The sequence below is a fragment of the Suricata suricatta genome, chromosome 8 (assembly GCF_006229205.1).
Source record: "Suricata suricatta isolate VVHF042 chromosome 8, meerkat_22Aug2017_6uvM2_HiC, whole genome shotgun sequence".
Classification (NCBI taxonomy): Eukaryota; Metazoa; Chordata; class Mammalia; order Carnivora; family Herpestidae; genus Suricata; species Suricata suricatta.
The window spans coordinates 29,384,602-29,405,615 of NC_043707.1; the positions used below are offsets into that span (position 1 = coordinate 29,384,602).

Below are 21,014 nucleotides of genomic sequence, written 5' to 3' on the forward strand. Positions count from 1 at the left end.
GTCCATCCTTTCCTCCTCCATCTATCCCTCCCTCCCCCTCTCCTCCCCCTCTCCCTCCCCCACCTATCCATCGATCCATTCACACCCATCTATTCATTCTTTCCTCAGACGCTCACTCAATGCCTACTGTGTGCCAGACCTTGGGCTGGACCCTAGTGGGCACAAGATGAACTAAATAGAGGCCGGCCTCTGCCACCATCAAGGAACTCCCAGTCTGATGGGGTAGGCAGACACAGAAACAAATGGCTCCAATCCAATTGGCTAGGTCTGGGGATAAAGACCTGCACGTGATACTGGGGGGCAGGGAGAAGTTGAGGGACCTGGGGAAAACTTCACAATGTAGGAGGCATCTAGATGGAGAAAGTGGAAGTGTACAAGGTTACTACTATATAAAAATCAACTGCATTTCTATATACTAGCAATGAACAATCAAAAATTGACATTTTAAAAATACCATTTATAATTACCTAAAATATTAAATACTTAGGAAGAAATCTGACACAACGTGTGTAAGATGTTTACACTGGAAATTATAAAACATTTTTTAATGTTTTTAATTTATTTTTGAGAGACAGAGAGAGACAGCATGAGCAGGGGAGGGTCAGAGAGGGAGACACAGAATCTGAAGACAGGCTCCAGGCCCTGAGCTAGCTGTCAGCACAGAGCCTGGCGCAGGGCTCGAACCCACAACTGTGAGATCATGACCTGAGCCGAAGCTGGACGCTTAACCAACTGAGCCACCCAGGCACCCCAATATAAAACATTTTTGAGGGGAATGAAGGAGCTAAGTAAATGGAGAGATATACTACGCTCATAGATCAGAAGAGTCAATGTTGGTAAGACTCTCCCCAAACTGATCTATGGATGCAATTCAATCCCAATCAAAACTCGAGCAGGCTTTTTGTAGAAACTGGCAAGCTGATTCTAAAATGTATGTAGAGGGATACCTGGATGGCTCAGTTGGTTGGGCATCCAAATTCAACTCAGGTCATGATCTCGTGGTTCATGAGGTCTAGCCCAGCATTGGGCTCTGCGCTGACAGCTCAGAGTCTGGAGCTTCAGATTCTGTGTCTCCCTCTCTCTTTGCCCCTCCCTCGTTCATATTCTGTGTCTGTCTCTCTCTTTCTCTCTCTCTCTCTCAAAATTAAGTGAACATAAAAAAAATTAAAATGGAAATGTAAAGGAGACAACTTTGAAAAAGAACAAAATAAAAGAACTAGCTCTACCTAATTTCAAGATTTATTATAAAGCTACAATAGTCATGAGTGCAGAATTGATATAAAAACACAGACAAGTGAAAAAAGAATGAAGAATCCAAATATAATCCCACACACACATGGTCAATGGATTTCAACAAAGGTATCTAATCAGTCCAACAGGACAAGGATCAATTTTTGTTCAAATAAATAATGGCCTCCATATGCAAACCAATGGGGCCCCCTGGCTGGCTCATTTGGTAGAGCATGGGACTCTTGATCTCAAAGTCATGAGTTCAAGCTCCATATTGGGCACAGACCCTACTTTAAAACAAAACAAAACTTGGGGCACCTGTGTGGTTCAGTCAGTTAAGTGTCCAACTTTGGCTCAGGTCATGATCTCATGGTTCATGGGTTCAAGCCCAGTGTCGGGCTCTGTGCTGACAGCTCAGAGCCTGGAGCCTGTCTTCGGATTCTGTATCTCCCTCACTCTCTGACCCTCCCCTGCTTGTGCTGTCTCTATCTCTCAAAAATAAATAAAAAACATTAAAAATTTTTAAAAACAAAACAACCCCCCCCCAATACAATGAACTTAGTTCTGTATCTTAGGCTCTAAATTTCCCCGTATGCATTGCTGTAGATGCATCCACAAATTTTGATATGTGGTATTTTTATTTTCATATATTCAGTTCAAAATACTTTCTAACTTCGTTTCTGGTTTCTTTTTGACCCGCAGGCTACTTAGAAGTGTGCTACTTCATTTCCAAACATCTGGAATTTTTCCAAGATGTCTTATGATTGGTTTTTAACTTAATTTCACTGTAGTCAGAGAACATAATTTTTTATAACAAATTATTCTTTCGATACTTGTTTTAATGCCCAGAAAAGTCTATTTTGGCAAATACTTTTCCATGTTCCCTTGAAAAGAATGTGTACCATAGAACACATTCAGAGACCAGAAGAACGCTACTGTTATTGGGCAGAGTGCCCTATAATTACCGGTTAGGTAAACTTGGATGGTAGGGCTGTTCTAGTCTTTGAAATCATAACCTGTTGTCTGTCTGCTGAGAAGATGTTAAAATCTCTGCTAATAATTGTAGATTATTGTGGATTACTGAGCCTGGGTGGCTCAGTCAGTTGAGCGTCCAACTTCGGTTCAGGTCATTATCTAGTGGTTCATGAGTTCAAGCCCTGCATCAGGCTCTGTGCTGAGAGCTTAGAGCCTGGATCCTGCTTCAGATTCTATGTCTCCCTTTCTATCTACCTCTCCCTCCACTCACACTCTGTCTCTTTCACTCTCTCAAAAACAAACATTTAAAAATTAAAAAAAAATAATTGTGGATCCTCTAGAATCTAGCACCTACATTAATTGACCACCTTCCCTTAATGAAATGACCTTTGTTATATGTGGTAGTATTCTTTGTTGTGAAGGTCAATTTATCTAATAATGGAGTCTCTCCAAAAGCTGTGGCTTTTTTTATTTAGTCTTAGCATGAAATATCTTTTTCCATCCTTTTATTTTTAACCTTTCTTTGTTTTGTATTTAAAGTATGTTTCTGGGGCACCTGGCCTACTCAGTAAGGAGAGCATGTGACTCTTGACCTTGGGCTCATGGGTTTGAGCCCCATGTTGGGTACAGAGATTACTTAAATAAACTTTACCAAAAGAAAAAGTATGTTTCATATAATCAGCTTACAACCTCTGCCTTATAACTGGGGTGTTTAGACCACTTGCACTTAGTGTCATTATTGACATGATCATCTATTTGTTTTCTATTGGTCTCATCTCTTCTTTGTTCCCCTCAGCCTGCCTTCTTTGGATTGATTTATGATTCCAATTTAATTTTGTCTTATTAATTATAATTCTTTTATTTTTTGTGTTGTTCTATCTTTTCATTGTTGCTTTAGAGTTTCTAGAACACATTTTTAGCTTTTTATTACATTATACCACTTCCATACTTCTATTTTGCCTCTTCCTGGTTAAGTAAAGTCTGGGCATACATATTACCTCTATATATGTGATAATCCCAAAATACATTGTTAACTATTTTTTCTGGGGTCAGTTATGTTTTAAAGAAATGTAAAAGCAATAGGGAAAGTATTTTGTATGTATCCACATAATTATTATTTCTAGTGGTAAATTTTATTTGTTAAATTTGAAACAATTTTGGCCATTATTTCTTTAAATAGGTTTTCTGTCTCCTCATTTTCCTCCCCTTAGGAGATTCCAATTTACACATATGTTTGGCCCTTTGAATTTTCTTAATCTCACTGAAGTTCTGTTCTAGTTTTTCTTTTTATCTTTTGCTTTTCTAGGTTTCATTTTGGACACTTTCTACTAGAGTATGTCTTCCAATTCACCAATATGTTCTTCTGCAGTGTCTAATCTGCTGTTAATTCCAGTCAGTGTATTTTTTGTCTCAGACATTTTCTTTTTCATCCCCAGTCTAGGGCTAGTTTTCATCCCTAATCTAGGCCTCACAACTAAGGCAATACTTTTCTTTTTTTTTTTTTTTTACAACCATTTATTTTTTATTTATTTTTAAGTAATTTCCACACCCAACATGGGGCTTGAACTCACGACCCTGTGATCAAGAGTTGCATGCTCTACCAACTGAGCTAGCCAGGTACCCTGAGGCAATACTTCTTCTATTTGATGCCCAGTATTTTGTCAGTTTTGTCTCCTCTGATTGGAAATGCAAACTACTCCTGGCCCCACATAATCTCTGGAGATTGTACTGTTTGCTCATCTCTGCTGGTGTTTCTCCCAGCCTTGAGTAGTTTTCTCACACGCATGTGCTTATCAGTGTTCAGCTAAAGACTCAGGAGGACTCTGCAGATGTCAAGAGCTTTTTCTTGAAACTTGTGGTGGGGGGGGGGGTGCCCATAGGAGGGGCAGAGAGAGAGAGAGAGAGAGAGAGAGAGAGAGAGAGGGAGAGAGAGAATCCCAAGCAGGCTCCACACTGTCAACACAGAGCCCAATGTGGGGCTCAAACTCAGGAACTGTGATCATGACCTGAGCCAAATCAAGAGTCAAACAAACGCTCAACCGACTGAGCCACCCAGGCGCCCCAAGAGCTTTCTCTTTATATTCAGCTCTCTCTTCTCTATGCAGGTCTCTCCTGCAAATTCTAGCCAACTTGACCTCTCTGAGTTCTCAACTCTGTACCCTCAGCTCAGAAAGGATGACACAATCTGTCTTGGCCCCCTTCCTGTACTGTGGCCTATGAACAGTCTCCTACCAATAAACTGGGTCAACTGAGGGGCTCATCTGGGTTTTTTTCCCCTGGTCTCAGGAATCAATCTCCTATGCTGTCTGCTGGCCATTGTCTGAAAGCCCTTATTTTCGCATTTTGTCTGAGATCTGGGGGTTGTTTAAAATGAGACTATACATCAGTCATGAGGGTAGAGCCCTCATGGATGGGATTAATGCCCTTGTAAAAAAGGCCCCAGATCACCCCTTGCCCAGTCTATGGTATTCTGCTATAGCAGTCCCAAAGGACTAAGATGGGGGTCATTTCTCAGAGGGCCTGAGATAAGTGAAGCAAGGCAAAACAGGGATACGTTGCTCCATAACGTTAAATGCCAGGAAAGCATTAATTATGGTGAGATTTTTTTTTTATGTTTTATTTATTTTTGAGAGAGAGAGAGACAAAGACAGAGTATGAGCGGGGGAGGGACAGAGAGAGAGGGAGACCCAGAATCTGAAGCAGGCTGCAGGCTCTGAGCTCTCAGCACAGAGCCCGATGTGGGGGCTTGAACCCATGAACTGTGAGATCATGACCTGAGCCCCCCAGGCGCCCGTCGTTGTGGTGAGATTTAAAGGGCAAGTAATGAGTCTCAGAGGCAAAGGATGCCACGGCCAAGCTAGGAAATGGACTAAAACCCAGGAACAGATGACGATAAGTACAGAGCCTTCAGCTCTACAAATGCACAGCACTAGGAATCTTATATACATACTTAATTTTAAAAAGTCAATAGTATTTCTACTTACAATGGCCCAGCCTCCATGGAGATGTTGACATGTGCTTTGATTTTCAAATCCTTCTGAATTTTCGGGTCGCAGGCTTGCCTGAAATTGCCCAGGTAGATCTTACCTGGCATTATTTCAACAGGGTAGGGCTGAAATGCATCCAGTTCCTGAAAGAAAGGGAGGAGAAAGGCTGCTAGACTCTGTATGCTATATAATAATATCCTCTTATATTCCTTCCCCCAGGGAAGAGAGTTTTGATATTTTTGTTTTGATTTTGGTTTTTTCATTTTTGCTTTTTGTTTCTCAAAATGTGGCTCAGCAAACAAACTTAAAACAATAATCCAAGGGGGTGTCTGGGTGGCTCAGTTGGTTAGGTGTCCAACACCAGATTTTGGCTTGGGTCATGATCTCATGGTTTGTGGGTTTGAGCCCCACACTAAGAAGTAAGAACTTGAATAAGGAGTTAGAAGGCTGGTGGTAAGAGAAGGATGGAGCCGCTGAATCACTGGCCAGTGAGCCGCATCTGAGCACAGACATCCCGCTTACCCCAAGGCACCTGTGTGCACTTTTCTGGGCACACAAAGATTGGTGTCTAATCCTCCTTGATACAGAACTGTGTAAATCCAGGGTGTGCCCAGTAGGGGAAGGGGAGAGGGAGAGGGGACAGCCTTATATTATTATATATTATAATTATATTATGATTGAAGGGTTAGCCATTTTATTATATAACTGTATAATTATATCCTATTATTTTTGGAGGCCATCAGAATTTTAAAGGCTTCTTTAAAAAAAAGAACAAAACTACCCACATAGAGCCTATTTGTCATCAGGAAATAAACTCTGAGGCATTCTGATATAGACAGGGAGCGAGAACACGACACCACTTAAATGGGGGCTCACTGAATTCCAGGTCCAAAGTTATGATATGAAAAATTTGGGTTTCTTCAAAAAACAAAGAAACAGAGAGAAAGGTCATTCCTACATTTCCCAAAGCATGTTCTGGGAAACAGTGGTCCCTCACAATGAACTGTGAAAAAAAGGCTTCAGGGAATCAGGTAGACATGGGAAGCTGTACATGATATCCCTGCCTCAGAAATTGACAATGAACATGACCAAGTAAAGACTCAAGAAGGTCCCATGGTAAAACAAAATTCTGCTCATTACAGCCACTATGGAAAACAGTATGGTTTTTTTAAAAAGTTAAAAATAGAACTACCATATGATCCAGCCATCCCACTTCTTGCTATATGCCCAGAGTAAATGAAATCGCTATTTTGAGAAAGGAATACCTATGTTCTTTGCAATATTACCCACAGTAGCCAAGACACAAACAACCTAAGTGTCCATCGACAGATAAATGAGAAAAGAAAACGTGGCACGTGTACAGAATGGAATATTACTCAGTCGTGAGAAAGAAGGACATCTTGCCGTGTGTGACAACATGGGTGGACCTTGAGGGCATTATGCTAAGTGAAATTCAGGAATACCTCATTTTATTGTGCTTCACCTTATTTTGCTTCAAGGACACTGCCTTTTTTTTTTTTAATAAAACATCTGTGGCAATGCCACATTGGGCAAGTCCATCAGTGGCATTTTTCCAACAGCATCTGACCACTTCATGTCTTTATCACATTTTGGTAACGCTCACAAAATTTCAAACTTTTTCAGTATCATTATATGTAGTATTATGGTGATCTATGATCAGTGATTATGACTCCCTGAAAGCTCAGATGATGGTTAGTACTGCTAAATAATAAAGTACTTTTCTAAAATTTGTTTGATGTTTATTTTTTAGAGAAACAAAGCACACATAAGTGGGGGAGGGGCAGAGAGAGGAGTACAGACCATCAAAAGCAGGCTTTGTGCTGAGAGCAGACAGTCCGATGCAGGGCTTGAACCCACGGACTGAGAGATCAACTGAACCACCCAGGCACCCCAGTAATAAAGTATTTTTAATTAAGATACACCCATTGTTTTTTTTTTTTATATGTAATGCTATTGTACATTTAAGACTACAGCATAGTCTAAACAGAACATTTATATACACCAAAAAAGTCATTTGATTAACTTTCTTGCACTATTTGCTTTATTGCAGTGGTCTGGAACCAAACCCACAGTATTTTCAAGATATGCATGTAAGTCAAATAGAAAAGACAAATACTGCCTGATCTCACTTATATGCAGAATCTAAAAAGGCCAAATTCAGAAAAACAGAGGGTGGAACAGTGGTTGCAGGGGGTTGGAAATGAGAGATGTTAGTCAAAAGGGTACAAACTTCAGATATTAGAGGCACAAATTCTGGGGCTCTAATATACAACATGGGGACTTTAGTTAACAATACTGTATTGCAGGGGCGCCTGGATGGCTCCGTCCGTTGAGTATCCCACTTTGGCTCAGGTCATGATCTCATGGTTTGTGAGTTCGAGTCCTGCATGGGGCTCTGTGCTGACAGCTCAGAGCCAGGAGCCTGCTTAGGATTCTGTCTCTCTCTCTCTCTCTCCCCCTCTCTCTGCCCGCCCCCCCGCTTGTGCTCTCTCAAAAATAAATAAACGTTAAAACATAATTTAAAGAAGCAATACTGTATTACATACTTGAAAGTTGCTGGGACAATAAGTCTTAAGTGTTCTCACCACCACACCAAAAAATGGTAATTACTTTTGAGGTGACAGTTAACCCTATTTGGTGACCACTTCACAATATATACGTGTCGAATTAACACACTGTACACTTCAAACTTCACATAGGCTCTATGTCCATTATATGCAAAACAAACTGACAGCTTTGTAACAAAATTACAAAATCAGTTCCAAGGAAAGAAGACAAGAGTATCAATCAGGTGGTTGGAAAAAAATGGTCATCAAATGATAATTTATAAACTAGTTGGAAAACAGCCAATAAAACATGCCAGTCTAAAACTACTCTCAAGGTGTGCCTCCAGGGAACTGCTGAAAATCTTCCCAGTGGTTCCTTGGGTTGCATTTTCATAACTCAGATGCTTGTGGTAGGACAGTAGCTACATATTTATTGTTGGTATGGGTTGCAAATCTACCTGTGATATTTAATAAAAATAAAACCTAGGCATAATCTCAAGAAAACAAATAAAACCCACTAATACTGTATAAACAGTTGTTTCCAATGTGATCTGTGTAGAGGTCCCTTTTTTCCGTGAGTATTTCACACGAAATGCCATTCTATGTAATTTCAAAGGTCAAACCTCGTTCTAAAACTCCTCTGGCCCTAAATTGGACTCAGAAATAACATTTGGGGCTCCTGCGTGACTCAGTCAGTTAAATGTCCAACTCATGATTTCGGTTCAGGTTATAATCTCATGGTTTGTGAGATGGAGTCTAATGTCAGGCTCTGACAGCTTGAGATTCTCTGTCCCTCTCTCTCTGGCCCTCCCCCAATTGCAGGCACACTCTCTCTCTCAAAATAAATAAGCAAATAAAAAAATTTTTTTAAAAGAGAAAGAAATAGGGGTGCCTGGGTGGCTAAGTCAGTTAAGTGTTCAACTTCAGCTCAGGTCAAGATCTCACAGTCTATGAGTTTGAACCCCACATGGGGCTCTGTGCTGACAGCTCAGACCCTGGAACCTGCTTCTCTTTCTATCTCTCCCCGCAGTCCCCAAACACCCTGCTTGCACTCTGTCTCTCTCTCACTCAAAAATAAATAAAGATTAAAGAGAGAGAGAAAGAGAGAGAGAGAGAGGGAAATAACATTAAGTGGTGAAGGACCATAACGCAAGCTGTGGCCAAGCACAAGCTAGCACAACCCCCCCCAGCCCCTCCCTCCAGGTGGGAATAGTGTGACATTCCTCAGGCACTCCTGGTTGCCCAAGGACAAAGGAGAGGACAGAAAACAAATGGGTAAACTGATAGCTCTCCATCTGGTTTACAAATATGTCATCAATCACCTAATCTCCAGGAACTCCCTACTATCTTAATAATGATTTGCTAGAGGGAAAAACCACCCTAGCTGGACAAATAGCTAGGCCTCCAGTAATCTGTAAATCCTCTTTAGCAGACGGAAGTCCCTTAACGAAACTTCCTCTTGACTCTACCTCTCCCACTCCACAGGATATAAGCAGTCACTCTGCACAGCCCCAGTGCAGCTCTTCCTGCCGGCAGGGTCCTGTTCCTGGGCCTTAATAAAAATCACCTTTTTGGGACCAAAGACATCTTCAAGAATTCTTTCTTGGCCATCAGCTCCAAACCCCACCATCACCCCAAAACTTCATCACTAAGTCCCACAGGCTACTTGGCTGTCCACTGCAGGAGCCTCGGAGCCTCTGGCCTCAGCTCATCTGCTCTCCCCAAGAGCTTGCTGCAAGAGCACGTAGCAGGAGGAGAGTGGGGCTTTCATTCTTGCCCCTGAATTACTGACAGAGGTCCCAAAACAAATACTAGGTGCCTACACTCTACAGAGGGCCAGACTCCGACAGCATCCCACGCAGGCCCTGCTAGCTGCCACCACCAGCCACCCCTCTTCCCAATCTACATTAAGACTGGGCCAAGGGCAAGTCACAGGGGTATAGACACGTCAGTGCTGACCAAAGTGTACATTTAAGTATGTGCTGTTCATCCTATGTCCATTATACCTTACTAAAGCTTTTCCTTTTTTAAGGGCAGGAAGTGAGTTATCAGCAGTGTGATGTCTGCAGAGAAATGTTTATTTCACACACTAAAAATCCAAGAAGGGGGACTCCTCTCGGAGCAAGGGGTGTCTGGTAGGATGGGGAGACTGGCTATACACCTGGTGAGCTGAAAATCAAACCGTGGTTACATCAGAGGAAGGAGGGCAGGGAGTCACAAACAGCCTGGCTCCGGGCAGACTCTCCGCCTTTCTGCACCGGCTGGCTGGGGCAGCTGAGGCAGCAAGGTAAGGAGGGGCTGCGGCGAGGTTGGCCTGGGTCTCTTTTCTGACCATCACTCCCTTGTAGCCCCTTCAGGGATTCAGGTGAAGGAGTGTGGATGCAGTCAGGGGTCATAGACCGCCAGAGGAAACCAAGGGGTGCTTCTGGCAGGAGATTTCAACTGGCTTTCCCTGAAGGATCCTTAGTAATAACTGGGGCCCCATTTAGGGGCACTAAGGACACTGGCAACAGACAGAACAAGGCTGGGAGATGGCGTTTCCCCACCACTGATGGCAGCCAGTCCCATGAGGCAGGCCCCGCTCTAGACCCTCAGCACCAGAGTCACAGGCCCAGGGGCCCCGGGAAGAGAACAGATGTCCCTGAAGCTGACCCCCCGCCCCATGACTCCTACCCCCAGCAAACTGAAGACTATCTGTCTAGCTCTGTGGAATGGGAAGAAATGAGATTTGATCCAGATCTGAGATTGAAACGGTATATGAGCCTAGCTTGCACTGGACTGAATCTATTTTACTCTCCTTCAAAAAAATTATTTCAGGGGCCCCTGGAGGGGCTCAGTCAGTTAAGCATTCGACTCTAGCTCAGGTCATGATCTCACAGTTTGTGGGAGCCCCGCATTGGGCTCTGTGCTGACAGCTCAGAGCCTACAGCTTGCTTTGGATTCTGTGTCTCCCTCTCTCTCTACCCCTCCCCTGCTCACACTCTGTCTCTCTCTCTCTCTCTCTAAAAAATAGACATTAAAAAATTTTTAATTATTTCAAAAATATACAAGAATAGAGACATACAACATCATAAACCCTTGTGAAGATCACTCATCTGCAAACATCTGCCAATTTTGTTTTCTCTATTCCCTCACCAACTTCCCAACCCACCCTGGATTACTGAAGAAAGTGCCAGACTTACATTGTTTTACCCATAAATATTTCACCATGTATCTCTAAAAGATCCAGTTAATGTGGACACTTCCTCAATCATTTTAGGATTAGATTGGAAGTGGCCAGAATTTATGGAATCAGCCTAAAATGTTGCTAAAGACAAAAAGCTAAAGGCAATTATCAGAAAGAAGGAACCCTCCCGCCCCCCCCCCCCAGAATGTTTACATTCCACTGTCTTCAGACTCTTCAATAAGCCTGATACTGCCCTTCAGGGACCAGCCCCCTCTGCCTGCAGGTCAAGGCCACTCCTTGCCTGGCTCAAGCACCATCCACCCACTTCTGTCCACCATCTCTTCTTCCTTCCAGTTTGGCTCCAGGAGGTGCCTCTGGAGGCAGCAGATACTTGGGGTGCCCCTGGTCTCCCCCACTAGCCAAGAACTCCTCATAGACAGGGATGCTGGCTCACCCTGTTTTGGGTCCTCTGGACCAGCCAGGGCTTGTGGGTCCAGACAGCTGCGAATGGATGGTGGCACTCCTGCTGGTCTTTGATGACGGCCCACCATCTGGAGCCCCTCCCCATCAGGGATCCCCACACCCTGGGCAGGCCCCACCTCTTAAACACCACACTAACTGGCTTGAATCTGGCAATGATAAATCCATCACAGCAGTCTGGACCTCCTGGCTGTCCCAAGTTCATTTCCTAAGCGTAGTCTCCTACATCCCTTCCATCTTTCCCCTACCCCAGCTCCCTACCCCTCTGTTCTGGGGGAAAGACCAGCATCCACCAAAGCCTGCTGGGTATCCTGCCATACCTGTGGCATCCAGATGATCTTCTGCGTCCGGAAGAAGTGGTACCTTGCAGAGAAGCACTGATAACCTCCTTTCAGGATACAGACAGGGTGGCGGGTGAGGTGGGCCAGGGCTCTGCCACACTCAACAGCAGCTCCAGATGCCAGTCCTAAGAGTGGAAGCCAAAGAGGTGAATGTCCCATGTGCTCACCATTCACCCAGAGCTCCAGTAGATGGCCACCTGTCTGGAAAAGCAATGGTCTAGGAAACTGAGCAAATATAAATGGAGAGGAGTGTTAACTAAAATTTAAGGGGCGCCTGGGTGGCTCAGTTAAACACCCAACTTGGGCTCAAGTCACAATCTCGTGGTTAGTGCGTTTGAGCCCTGCATTGGGCTCTGTGCTGACAGCTCAGAGTCTGTAGCCCGCTTCAGATTCTGTGTCTCCCTCTCTGCCCCTGCTTACTCTCTCGCAAAAATAAACATTAAAAAATAAACTTGAAAAAGCCACTTGCTACTAATTGTCAATCCTTCTTTCTGTAAACTCTTACATAGACCCCACATCATTGCAAGGAAAGAGAAATCTCTCTAATGTATGTACGACACATATTGTACACTAGACAAGCCACCTAGTTTCGCTCCTTATTTCCCTTCAACAACCCAGCAGGAGGCAACCACGGATTGAATTTCTCTCTACAGATCTGCCCATTCTGGTCTTTTTTTTTTTTTTAATGTTTTATTTATTTTTGATACAGAGAGAGACAAAGCATGAGAGGGGGAGGGGCAGAGAGAGAGGAGACACAGAACCAGAAACAGGCTCCAGGCTCTGAGCCAGCTGTCAGCACAGAGCCTGACACGGGGCTCGAACCCACAAACGTGAGATCTGACCTGAGCTGAAGCCAGAGGCTTAACCGACTGGGCCACCCAGGCGCCCCCTGGTCTTTTTATATAAAGGGAATCATGAATATGGCATTTTGGGTCTGGCTTCTTCCACCCAGCATAAGGTCTTCAAATTTCATCCATGTTGTAGTGCGGGCCAGTACTCCATTCCTTTTTAGGGCTGAATACTCTTCCATTGTGTGCCTTTTGATTTATCCATTCATCTGCTGATGCACATAGGGTCATGTCCACGTCTTGACTATTGTGGACGGTGCTGCTGTGAACACGTGTGTGCAAGATTCTGTGGGCACGTGTTTTCGCTCTCTTAGGTACATACCCAGCAGAACTGAACCATATAATAACTCCATATTGAACTTTAAAAAAATTTTTTAATGTTTATTTTTGAGAGAGAGAGAGAGAAAGAGAGGTAGAACATGAGCTGGCCAGGGCAGAGAGAGAGAGAGAGAGAGAGACAGAGACAGAGAGACAGAGACAGACACAGAATCTGAAGCAGGCTCCAGGCTCTGTGCGGACAGCTCGAACAGGGGGCTCGAACTCACGAATCGTGAGATCATGACCTGAGCCTAAGTTAGACGTTTAACCAACTGAGCCACCCAGGTGCCCCTCTTCCACAGCACCTGTACCATCTTACACTCGGACCAGCGATGCCTGTGTGTTCCAATTTCTCCACATGCTCACTGACACTGGCTAACATCCATCTTTTCGATTATGGCCCTTCTAGTGGGTGTGAGTGATAGCTCTTTGTGGTTTGACAGCATGTTAATCTTAAATGCCCTCACTGATCTGCAAGGAGACCTTATGCAAACTTTATATATATATACATATATTATATATATATATATAAAGAGGAAGTTTACATAATTAAGGCTAAGCCAAGATACCCCAAGGCCAGGATCTGAGCCCTAAAGAGAAATACCATGCAGTGGACGACTCTGGAGCTGCTAGCCAGCTGATGGGGAAAGGGAAGGGCACAGACTCGGACTTTTATACTGAACCTTTGTCCAGAGAGAGAAAGCCACTTCCACCAGGGGCTGCTGAGCCCAACAGTGGCCTCCACATCTGTCTGGAGAGACTATATCTGGAGGAAGAACATGGAGTCAGCAACCAGGCCAGGAGAGACCCCAAGTGGCGAGAAGGAATCAAACTCTACCCAAGAAGGCCCGGCTTGGAACCCAGAGTGCTGGGTGTCTCCGCACCACCTCCCTCTTGAGCAAGAGCTTGAATAATGACTAGAGGGTCAGAGGGCCCAGGAGACGGGAGTCCCAGGACTCACTGCTGCTGCCTTTAAACCAGACAGTTGCTCCCCTGCCAATGTCACATGACTCGCTGGGACCTATTCACTGGGGTGCCATGGGGTCAGTGGAGGAAGGCCAGTTTCCAGGTGAATAATTCCAGATTCCAGGAGAAATCCATGAGAACAGACCGGGGCCCAGGCTGCCAAGCCATGGATATCATGAGTTTAATATTTTTTAAACCTTAAATTCAGTTTTAATTCCATTAACCTTGAGTTCTCCACTGGCATGAGGCTTCACACATGTCAAACTGGGGCACCCACTGATTCAGGAGGCCAGGGGACGCCATCCAGGCCAAGGGGCTCTCTGCTCAGCAGGGAGCTCAGAGTTCAATTATTTTTGGTCCTTGGCCAGACAATTGGCTGGAAAGTCAGGCTGTGTTGAGAGAGGAAGAAAAGAAACAACCAAATTCCCAAAGCTTCCCGCCATGGCTGTTGGAATGCCCCATCCCAGGGAACTCTACCCACGTGTATCAAGAGCCCAAGGTAGCAGCATGGGGCTGGGGTGTGTGTGTGTGTGTGTGTGTGTGTGTGTGTGTGTGTGTGTGTGTGTGTAATCCACATGTTACAGGGAAGGAAGGATGATTTAACATAAGGGAAATGTCTCTCCTACAAGAAGGGGGCTGCCCTTGGCCTGGTCAAAGGAGTTTAGAGAAAGAGCCCCAGGGGCACCTGGGTGGCTCAGTCGGTTAAACACCCAACTCTTGATTTTGACTCAGGTTGTGATCTCATGGTTCGTGCCCCATGTCAGGTTCCATGCCAAGTGTGGAGCCTGCTTGGGATTCTTTCTGTCCCTCTTTCTCTCTTCTGCCTCTCCCCCTGCTCGTGCCCCCCCTCCCCCCCTCTCAGGGGGCGGGGAATAAATATTAAAAAAGAAAGAACCCCAGTGGCCAAGACAAGGAAAGGTACTCTCCAGGTTCCTAAGAAGAGATCCAGCTGAGAAAGTGAAAACACCTCATCTGTAGGGGCCGGGGGTCCTAAAAACCACCTGTGTCCCACTTTTGCCACGGGAGGGCAAGAGGGTAGTTAACCTAACGCTGGATAGGAGAGAAGTAGCAACAGCCCAGGGACCAGCAGCTCCCGTGGAAAGCCTGGGAAAGAGGGCACACAGCTGGGGGTGGAAAACTCAAGACTCACACTAGATGGGGACAGGTCAGCCACAGACACAGCAAGGACACAGGCCATGCAGGTAAGCTGCAGGCACCAGGAGGACAGGAGAGATGGACTCCTGCTTCTAGGATGTGATGGAGGCTCTACCCATGAACAGATTTCCTTGGGGGGTGGGGAGGTGCGTGCTTAACAGTAGGAAGGGGAAAGGGATGTGAGAGAAGCCTCGAAATGATCTTTTATCCCAAAGACTCGGCATTCACCTGAAAGATGCCATTTTAAAGGAGAAAAGTACCTTGACTGGGCAAGGTGTGGATACACATGTGTGTGCATGTGATCTGAGATCTTGCTGTATTGTTTTGTGGCTGTGGTTTCCTATGGAGTGAGAACAGTGGTCTGTGGCAAGATGAGGTCAGTTATAGGACGTAGAGGGGCTTATCTTTATTGACAACCATTTCCTATGGTTTTAGGGTCCAGCCTGCAATCTTAGGACTGCAGACTGGAGCCCCACAAGATAAGCTTGAGAGAAGAGGGCACAGTTTCCTGGCTAAGGACCTCCAGTGAAGACTGGTTTTATTAAAGGTGGAAGCCTGGCGCCACCTAGTGACCACTTTGGTGAATGCCCCGGGCCAAAGGAAAACACATACGTATTCTCAACGGAGCCAGAAGAAACAGAGCCTCTGTGCCCCATCCCTCTCTGTCCCTCCCCGCTCACGCGCGCGCTCGCGCGCTCTCTCTCTCTTTATCTCTCTCTCTCTCTCTCAAAATAAACAAACATTTAAAAAAGAGGTTTAGGGGTGCCTGGGTGGCTGTCTGTTGAGCATCTGACTTGATTTTGGTCAGGCCATGATCTCACAGTTTGTGAGTTCAAGCCCCACATTGGGCTCTGCACTGGCCGCACAGAGCCTGCCTGGGACTGCCCTGCTTGCGTGCGCTCGCTCTCTCGCTCGCTCGCTCGCTCTCTCTCTCTCTCTCTCTCTCTCTCGCTCGCTCTCTCTCTCAAATTGAATAAAAAATAAACTTAAAAAATTTTTTTAAAAAGGTGGAATCTGATTCCCCATCCCTTCAGAGTAAGCTGCACTCAGTGACTTCCTACTAATGAACAGAATGTGGCAGAAGTGACCTTGGAAGTCTCAGGACTCAGAAGAGGCATGTGCCTTTCCTTTGCTCTCCCTCCTTCTTGGATGGCTCGCTCTGGGGAAAACCAGCTGCCATGCCGCGAGGCCGTGCAAGCGACCGGCGCTGTGGAGAGGTGTGGGTGGCGGGGAGCGGAGGCCTCCTGCCATTCCGTGTGAGGCACCTCAGATGCATGTCACCCTGGCCCAGCCACACCTTCAGATAACAGCAACCCTGGACAGCATCTCAACTGCAATCTCAGGAGAGACCCTGTGCCGGGACCTGGTACCGATTGATTAATTAATTAGTGTTTGCTGCTTTAAGCTACCGAGTTTGGGGGTACTTTGTTACATGGGAATAAATAGTTCAACATGTGGGGGACCCTGAGCGAGTTACTGCACGCCCTTTCTGGACCTCAATTTCCCCTTCTATAAAATGGGGGTGTTACCTCTTAGGACACCATTCTCCATGGCTTCTCACGTTTCTACATGTCCTTTGAGCAAAGGCCCCGGTTTTCCAAGAATATCTGCATATCACACACCTGTGGAAGATGGATGGCTCCTCCCTCCAGAGCCAGGGGCAGGCAGGCTTTCTGTCCATTATGGAAGACTCGGGCCCTTAAGCTCCGAGTTCTCCTGTTCCACTGTGTGGGTAGGTATTGCTCGGCCCTCTTCCTGTCACCCTGGGAGAATCGGGGCTTGGGCACCAGTGCAGGAGAATGAGGACATTCTGGTTACTTTCACTGCTCTGAGTCATAAAGGTCATTGACTCAGACTCAGGAACCTCAGTCGTCTGCCAGTGCCCATGACACTGGGGCAGGCTCACCTGCCATCTGGTGGGGACCAGGCCGCCCCAGTTCTCAACGTGACTGTGTCTCGAAGGGGCGTTCCGCACATTGCAGGCGCTGGCCCCAGGACAGCCTTTGGTTCTGTCCCCAGGACGCGGCAAAAGGGTTCCCTCGCTGTCAGAGCCTACCTGGCCTATCGTCCCCATTGTCATCGTCCTCCTCCTCCTCATCTTTTAAGAGGATCTCCAGGGTGCTGGTGCTGCTATCATACACCACGCAGTGTTTCACGCACTCCAGATCCACAGACTCCGGGAGAAGATACTCGTTTGCCTTCTAAAGAAACCACAAGAGAGGTCTGCGTGGCAGGTGGCTTCAGTCGAGCAAATGCCCCCTGCACCCCAGCACCGGAGGTTGGACCGGGCCTGCTCCCCTGACGGCACGGAAGCACCGAGAAGGGACCAGAGAGTTGGCTGAGCTCCAAGCACCTTCCGCACCCACATGCCTGGCTGCGAATAGCTGGCCACAGCAGACCAGGCCAGAGACGGCGCCTGACCAAAGAAGAGCTGGTCTGCTGACCGGTCCGCAGCCTGTGAGGCGGCCTGGCACCGGTGCCGCTGGAGCCACCCTGGCCAGACTGACGACACCCTCTCTCTGGGGGAGGGTCGTTGGCAGTGGCGAACAAATCTGAAATCTGGCAGTAAAAGGAGGGCATGGATGAGCAGAAGTCACAAGCAAGCGGATATAACAAGCTCTCGGAGAGTGGGAACTTTTGACTTTTTGTAGTTGCTGATGTAGCCTGATTCTAGAACAGGGCCCAGCACGTGGCTGGAAGTATGGTCAGAGGGAGGAAAGGGCAAACAGGAACCAGGATGTGGTGAGTAGCTGGGAGCCACCGAGTCGCCAGGACAGTGGACCATGGGGGCGAGAACAATGCCCAGGATCCCAAAAGGTGTTGGAGAGCTCGAGGAGGCCTGGCTGGGCACCAGCTGGGAAGTTAGTCTGCGCTCGTTCACAGTGCTCCCCCACAGCTCCCACTGCTCAGGGGAGCCTGCGCCCAACTCTATCCCTTGTGACCCGGCCCGACTGACAAAGGTGGCCAGACAGAGGACATGCAGGTGGAACAGGGCAAGTGCACACCGATTCTCCCAGGAGGCAGTCAGGCAAGGCCCGGAGGTCCAGACCAGGAAGCTGTCTAGGACTGAGAGGGGAGAATTCATCCAGAGGCACCAGGAGACTAGAGCTGAGGGAGCCAGCAGGGTTTGGACAGCTAATGAGGGAAGGGGGTTTCCGGCAGTGGAGACAACACGAGCAAAGGGGAAGGGAGAGGAGAGCCTGTGGAGGCTGGAGCAGGTGGGAGAGCAGGAGAGACAGGGCTGGACATGCGTGTGCCCGCTCTTACGAGTATTCGCAGAGGCTGCACTCTGCACTTAGGCCGTGAGAGGTTCTGGGATACAGAGGTTCAGAATGGCAAAGGGAAACGGCCGTGTCAGCTTGGAAGACTCAGAAAGGCCATGGAGGGTGGGAAGGTTTGGAGATGGGATGGCAAGGGGGAGGGGAAATTGGCCAGATGGACAGGGGTGGGGGATGTTCCAGGCAGAAGGTAGGGCTTACAGCTGTTCATTTTGGTCAACGGGTGCTGAGTTCATCCCAGATGCAAGGGACCAGACTGAGCATCTGGGATACAATGATGAGCAAACATACATCCCTGTGCTCCCAGCCAAAGTCCTGGAAGCTGGAGACAGCAGTGTGCTCAGGGGGCCATGAGAACTGGATTTCCTAGATTAAGAGGCTGTTGGTTGTGGGCACCTGGGTGGCTCAGTCAGTTAAGCATCTGACTTCAGCTCAGGTCATGATCTCCCTGGTTCAGGAGTTTGAGCTCCATGTCGGACTCTGTGCTGACAGCTCAGAGCCTGGAGCCTGCTTCCAATTCTGTGTGTGTGTGTGTGTGTGTGTGTGTGTGTGTGTGTGTGTGTTCATGTGTTCGTGTGTTCGCCCCTGGAGAGGGGGCTGGAGAGGGAGGCTGTGATCACCAAATTGGGGGCTGTATGTCCTGCTAGGGCTGCTAGCTGGAAAGTTAGGGAGGGGAGCCAAGAGGTGTCTGCCTGGGTGAGGCCCAGAGGAGGTCTCTTCCAGAACCAGGGAGCTGCCAGAATCAAAAGAACATGCAGATCTGAGAGTGGAGCCATGCATTACCTGAAGGAGCTCTCAACAGGTTGCAGAAGGCAGAGAAAGTTCTGAAATGGGGATGAAGAGCTAGAGTATGGAGCCAGAAGGAAAAAAAAGTAGGTAATGATGGGTAGGGGTGGGGAGGGGGGTTGTTAGGCTGCAAGTTTACCCTGCAGTCAGATGCTCTACCTCTACACTACACCCCCAAGCAGTGAACTTAATCCGGAAAAATGCCTGAGGCAGAGGGCCCACTCTGGCCCATAGAGGTACAAGCGACAAGGGCCAGAGATGGAGTACTCACCCCAGGGCAGCAGTGAGAAGGGGAGGGGTCAGTTTTGCCAGACAAAATTTTAGAAGTAAAACTGATAGAGGCACCTGGGTGGCTCAGTCCGTTAAGCATCCAACTTTAGCTCAGGTTGTGATCTCACAGTTTGTGGGTTCAAGCCTCGCGTTGGGCTCTGTGCTGACAGCCCAGAGCCTGGAACCTGCTTCGGATTCTGGGTCTCCTCTCACTGCCCTTCCCCTGCTCACTCTCTGTCTCTCAAAAATAAATACCAAAGGAAAAAAAATTTTTTTGAAAGTAAAACTGACAGCCCAGCTAATTGCAGTTGGATAGTTGAAGCCAGAAGCTTGGGTGAAATTTCTGAGCGAGAAAGTTCACGGACAGATCTGAAGGACACCCAGGACAGCAGCTAGAGAAAATGAAACTGAACGAGGGAGATAGAGGAGAAACCAGGGAAAGAAAGAATCTGGAAATCAAAGGCAGAGGATGTGATCGGGATGACAGAGGACGGAGATGGATCCTGAGTGAAGGATGCAGTCTTGGCAATGACCCCGTGGGAGTGGAGAAAGGAATTTCGAGGCAGGAAGGAGGTGTGTGGTGAATACATGCAGGGCTCGGTCTATTTTAAAAGTTGGAATGGGGGTGGTTCAGCTGTTTGAGTGTATGATCAAGTCATGATCTCACAGTTTGTAAGTTCGAGCCCCAGGTTGGGCTCTCTGCTGTCAGTGCAGAGCCCAATTCAGATCCTCTGTCTCTGTCTCTCTCTCACTCTCTCTCTCTCTGTCCCTCCCCAATTTTCACTCTCAGTCTCTCAAAAATAACTATCTTTTTCAATGTTGGAATGGGGGAAAGGAGGGGAAGTGGGGAAGAGAAGTGACTTCTATCTTTGGATTATAGTAATTATCTCAATGATTCATTGTCTGCTCCCTGAGTAGGACAGAAGACAAGGAACAAAGGGTTTCTTGTATCCTGTTATATCCCCAGGGTCTGGAACAGTGCCTGGCACATTAAGGAATTACATCAACATTTGCTCAGTGAAGCTGTTGGCCATGATGGGGGGTGGGGACACTTTAGGGAGTATGTGAAAGGTGTGGGAGACCCTCTTGGTAGCTACCCTGTGTCCAACACTGCACCACCTCCTGGATCTAGGATAAAATCCCCATTCCCCCCCCACTCGCCCCCACAACCCTCCCGTAAGGTAGCCAGTCTGCCCCGCATTCTGACTCTGCAGGAATACCTTCTTCACTCGATGGGCTGTAATCACATGGCTTTCATCATACTCCCATTTGGAACGCACATCTGGAAAGGAAAAGTGTTTTTTTTTTTTAATGTTTGTTTTTGAGAGAGAAAGCAAGCACACACACATGCAGGGGAAGGAGAGTGGCAGAGAGCGGGGGGGCGGACAGAGGATCATCCAAAGCAGGCTCTACACTGTCAGCATGAAGCCCAATGTGGGGCTCAAACCCAAAAACCGTGAGATCATGACCTGAGCTGAAGTCGGACACTTAACTGACTGAGCCACCCAGGATCCCCGAAAGGAAAAGTCTTTTTTTTTTTTTTAATATTTATTTTTGAGAGAGAGAGAGAGAGAGAGAGAGAGAGAGAGAGAGAGAGGGAGAGCGCATGCATGCACAAGTAAGGGGAAGGGCAGAGAGCGAGAGAGA

General features: G+C 47.0%; 1 protein-coding gene across 4 annotated transcripts in view; it reads right to left on the reverse strand.

Annotated features, from left to right (window-relative positions):
• STYXL1 (serine/threonine/tyrosine interacting like 1) overlaps positions 1–21,014 on the reverse strand; it is a 67,156-nt gene that overhangs the window by 16,523 nt on the left and 29,619 nt on the right. For all 4 annotated transcript variants that reach the window (XM_029947654.1, XM_029947651.1, XM_029947653.1 and 1 more), the window contains exons 3-6: positions 20,588–20,649; positions 17,090–17,234; positions 11,726–11,871; positions 5,190–5,335 (exon numbers count right to left, since the gene is read on the reverse strand). In XM_029947654.1, coding sequence (XP_029803514.1) covers positions 5,190–5,335; positions 11,726–11,871; positions 17,090–17,234; positions 20,588–20,649 — 499 coding nt within the window. The remainder of the gene's footprint in view (positions 1–5,189; positions 5,336–11,725; positions 11,872–17,089; positions 17,235–20,587; positions 20,650–21,014) is intronic.